The sequence below is a fragment of the Penaeus vannamei genome, chromosome 10, assembly GCF_042767895.1.
Source record: "Penaeus vannamei isolate JL-2024 chromosome 10, ASM4276789v1, whole genome shotgun sequence".
NCBI classification, from domain to species: domain Eukaryota; kingdom Metazoa; phylum Arthropoda; class Malacostraca; order Decapoda; family Penaeidae; genus Penaeus; species Penaeus vannamei.
Window position 1 is genome coordinate 278,172 of NC_091558.1, and position 2,500 is coordinate 280,671.

Sequence of the window (2,500 nt, forward strand, 5' to 3'; positions counted from 1 at the left end):
GGGATATATTATCAGGCTGAGTCTTTCAGTAAACAATTATTGTTGTCATCATCATGGATATATACTGAGTTTTCTAAAAACATTAGACATATTATAAAAAAAGGTAATACTGCAAAAATATAACGGTATTTCCATTTAAGGTATAATTAATCAGAAATATACTTTTTAGTATTCCTGAAGAGACTGGCTAATGCTTCAGCAGATAACTAATAACTTGGAGCAATTTCTTCATATTTGTAAATCAGTACCATCTAAAAATTCTACCACATAAGATTATATATATTTATATGAATGGTTACCTGTTGAAAATCGTATTGAGCCAGCCCCATAATCTTCTGTGTGATGGAGTGGACCAACTCTGAGGCTGAAGAAGCAAGTTACTTCTAAAAACTTTTGTGGTAGAGCTAGGAAGTTGCTTCACACATGCTGAGTGACAAAGCCTCACATTCTTCTGAAAATGCGCACAAAATCATATAAACCCTTTCAACACTACATCCTATGGTTATACTTTTTTATCATTTCATTATTTTACTCCATCTATAAAAACTGATTGAATTTGTATTAGGAAATACCTGCTCCCACAGGAAGATTCCAGCAGCCATCCTGCACGTCTTGACTCGTTTCCATAATCCTGGAAGACTTCTCGTCACAGCAGACATCATTCTCCTTCTTGGGTCACTTCTGCAAATCATAGAATCATCCTGTTTGACTGGTAGAAACACTTTCAACTTTTAGCAATCCCAAAAACAAACAATCAATCAAACAAATAAACGATGTTGTGTTTTCTTCTGTGATTTACAAGTCACGATTCACATAAAAACTGATGGTCAATGGGCATCTGTGACCTACAAGTTTAGCTGCAATTCTCTCCTAGCTACCCCCATCTACACAATTCTTTGGTAGTCTTTAAATAAGAATTGAAAAAAAAATAAACTTCAGATGGTAGATATCATCTCTATTTCGACTATACTTACAGGTGTCAGAGTAACTCACGTCCATGAGCGAATGACAAAAAAATATAGTAGACCGAGAAAAATCCCCTCTATACAGTCTTCAAAGAGATCTTAAAGTGACATAAAATCACCTTGTTTATTTGACCGAAGACTTCTTTCTTTCTTTCTTCCTTTATAGGACTTTAGACTTTTGTTTGTATCCCCTGGATCCTCTTCACGGGTCTTCGCTTTTCTTATATTATGGTTAAAATTTCTCTATAGAAGACTTCGCGTTCGTCGGTGTTTGTTTTGGTTCACCCACGTTCGTGTATTTGCCCGCATTCGCATGACTGCGCCGAGATCTTCAAACCTAGTTAGTCACTATTATTATTATCATCATTAATATGTCATTACTATTACTATCATTATCAAGATAATGATAAAGATAATAACAATAGTAATGATAATAATGATAATGATAATAGTAATGATTATAATTAAGTAATAATAATAACGAGAGCATTAATAACGATAAACATAATAATCATCATTATGATTATTATTGTTTTATTATCATTATCATTATCATAATAATTATTGTTATTATCATTATCATTGTTGTTGTTAACATTGGTGTTATCATTATCATTATTACCATTTATCCTTTATCATTATTATTATTATTATTATTATTATTATTATTATTATTATTATTATTATTATTATTATTATTATTATTATTATTATTATTATTATTATTATTATTATCATTGTTGTTGTTGTTGTTGTCATTATCCGTATTATTGTCATAATTAGTTTTATCATTGTTATTATCATCCTCATTATTAATATTATTATTGTTATTATTATTGTTACTATATTTTTTAATTATTATTATCTATTATTACTATTATCATTAATCGATTGTTATAATAACTTTTCTTAGTAATAGCTATATTCATTACTGTTATTATTATCATTATTATTATCCTTATCATTATTATTACTATCATTATCATTATCATTATTGTTATTATTATTGTTATTATTATTATTATTATTATTATTATTATTATTATTATTATTATTATTATTATTATTATTATTATTATTATTATTATTATTATTGTTATTATTATTATCATTATTATTATTATTATTATTATTATTATTATTATCATTATTATTACTATCATTATCATTAATATTATTAGTAGTAGTATTTGTTATTATTATTATTATTATTACTATTATTGTTTTTATTATTATTAATATTATTATTAGTATTATCATTGCTATCGTGAACATGATCATCATCCTCATACTCATCATCATCACAATTATTATTATTATTTCAGCATTACCATCATTACTACTACTATTATCATTATTATTATTGTCAGTATCATTATTATTGTTATTGTTATGTGTTGTTATTATTCTTATGATGATCATTATCATTATTATCATCATTATTATCTGTATTATTATTATTTCTATTATCATTATTGTTGTCATTATTATCAGTATTATTATTTCTATTATCATTATTGTTATCCTTTTTATCA

At 25.6% G+C, this 2,500-nt stretch overlaps 1 protein-coding gene across 2 annotated transcripts in view; it reads right to left on the minus strand.

Moving 5' to 3' along the window:
• The window catches only part of LOC113810606 (ATP synthase subunit s, mitochondrial), a 3,714-nt gene extending 2,459 nt beyond the window's left edge, over window positions 1-1,255 (minus strand). The window contains exons 1-3 of one of the 2 annotated variants that reach the window (XM_027362235.2): window positions 1,085-1,255; window positions 573-681; window positions 300-451 (exon numbers count right to left, since the gene is read on the minus strand). In XM_027362235.2, the coding sequence (XP_027218036.2) occupies window positions 300-451; window positions 573-662 (242 nt within the window). In that variant the 5' untranslated portion in view covers window positions 663-681; window positions 1,085-1,255. Of the gene's footprint in view, window positions 1-299; window positions 452-572; window positions 682-974 lie in introns of both variants that reach the window. The other variant, XM_027362241.2, reaches the window with a different exon arrangement.
• Window positions 1,256-2,500: the final 1,245 nt, after the last annotated feature.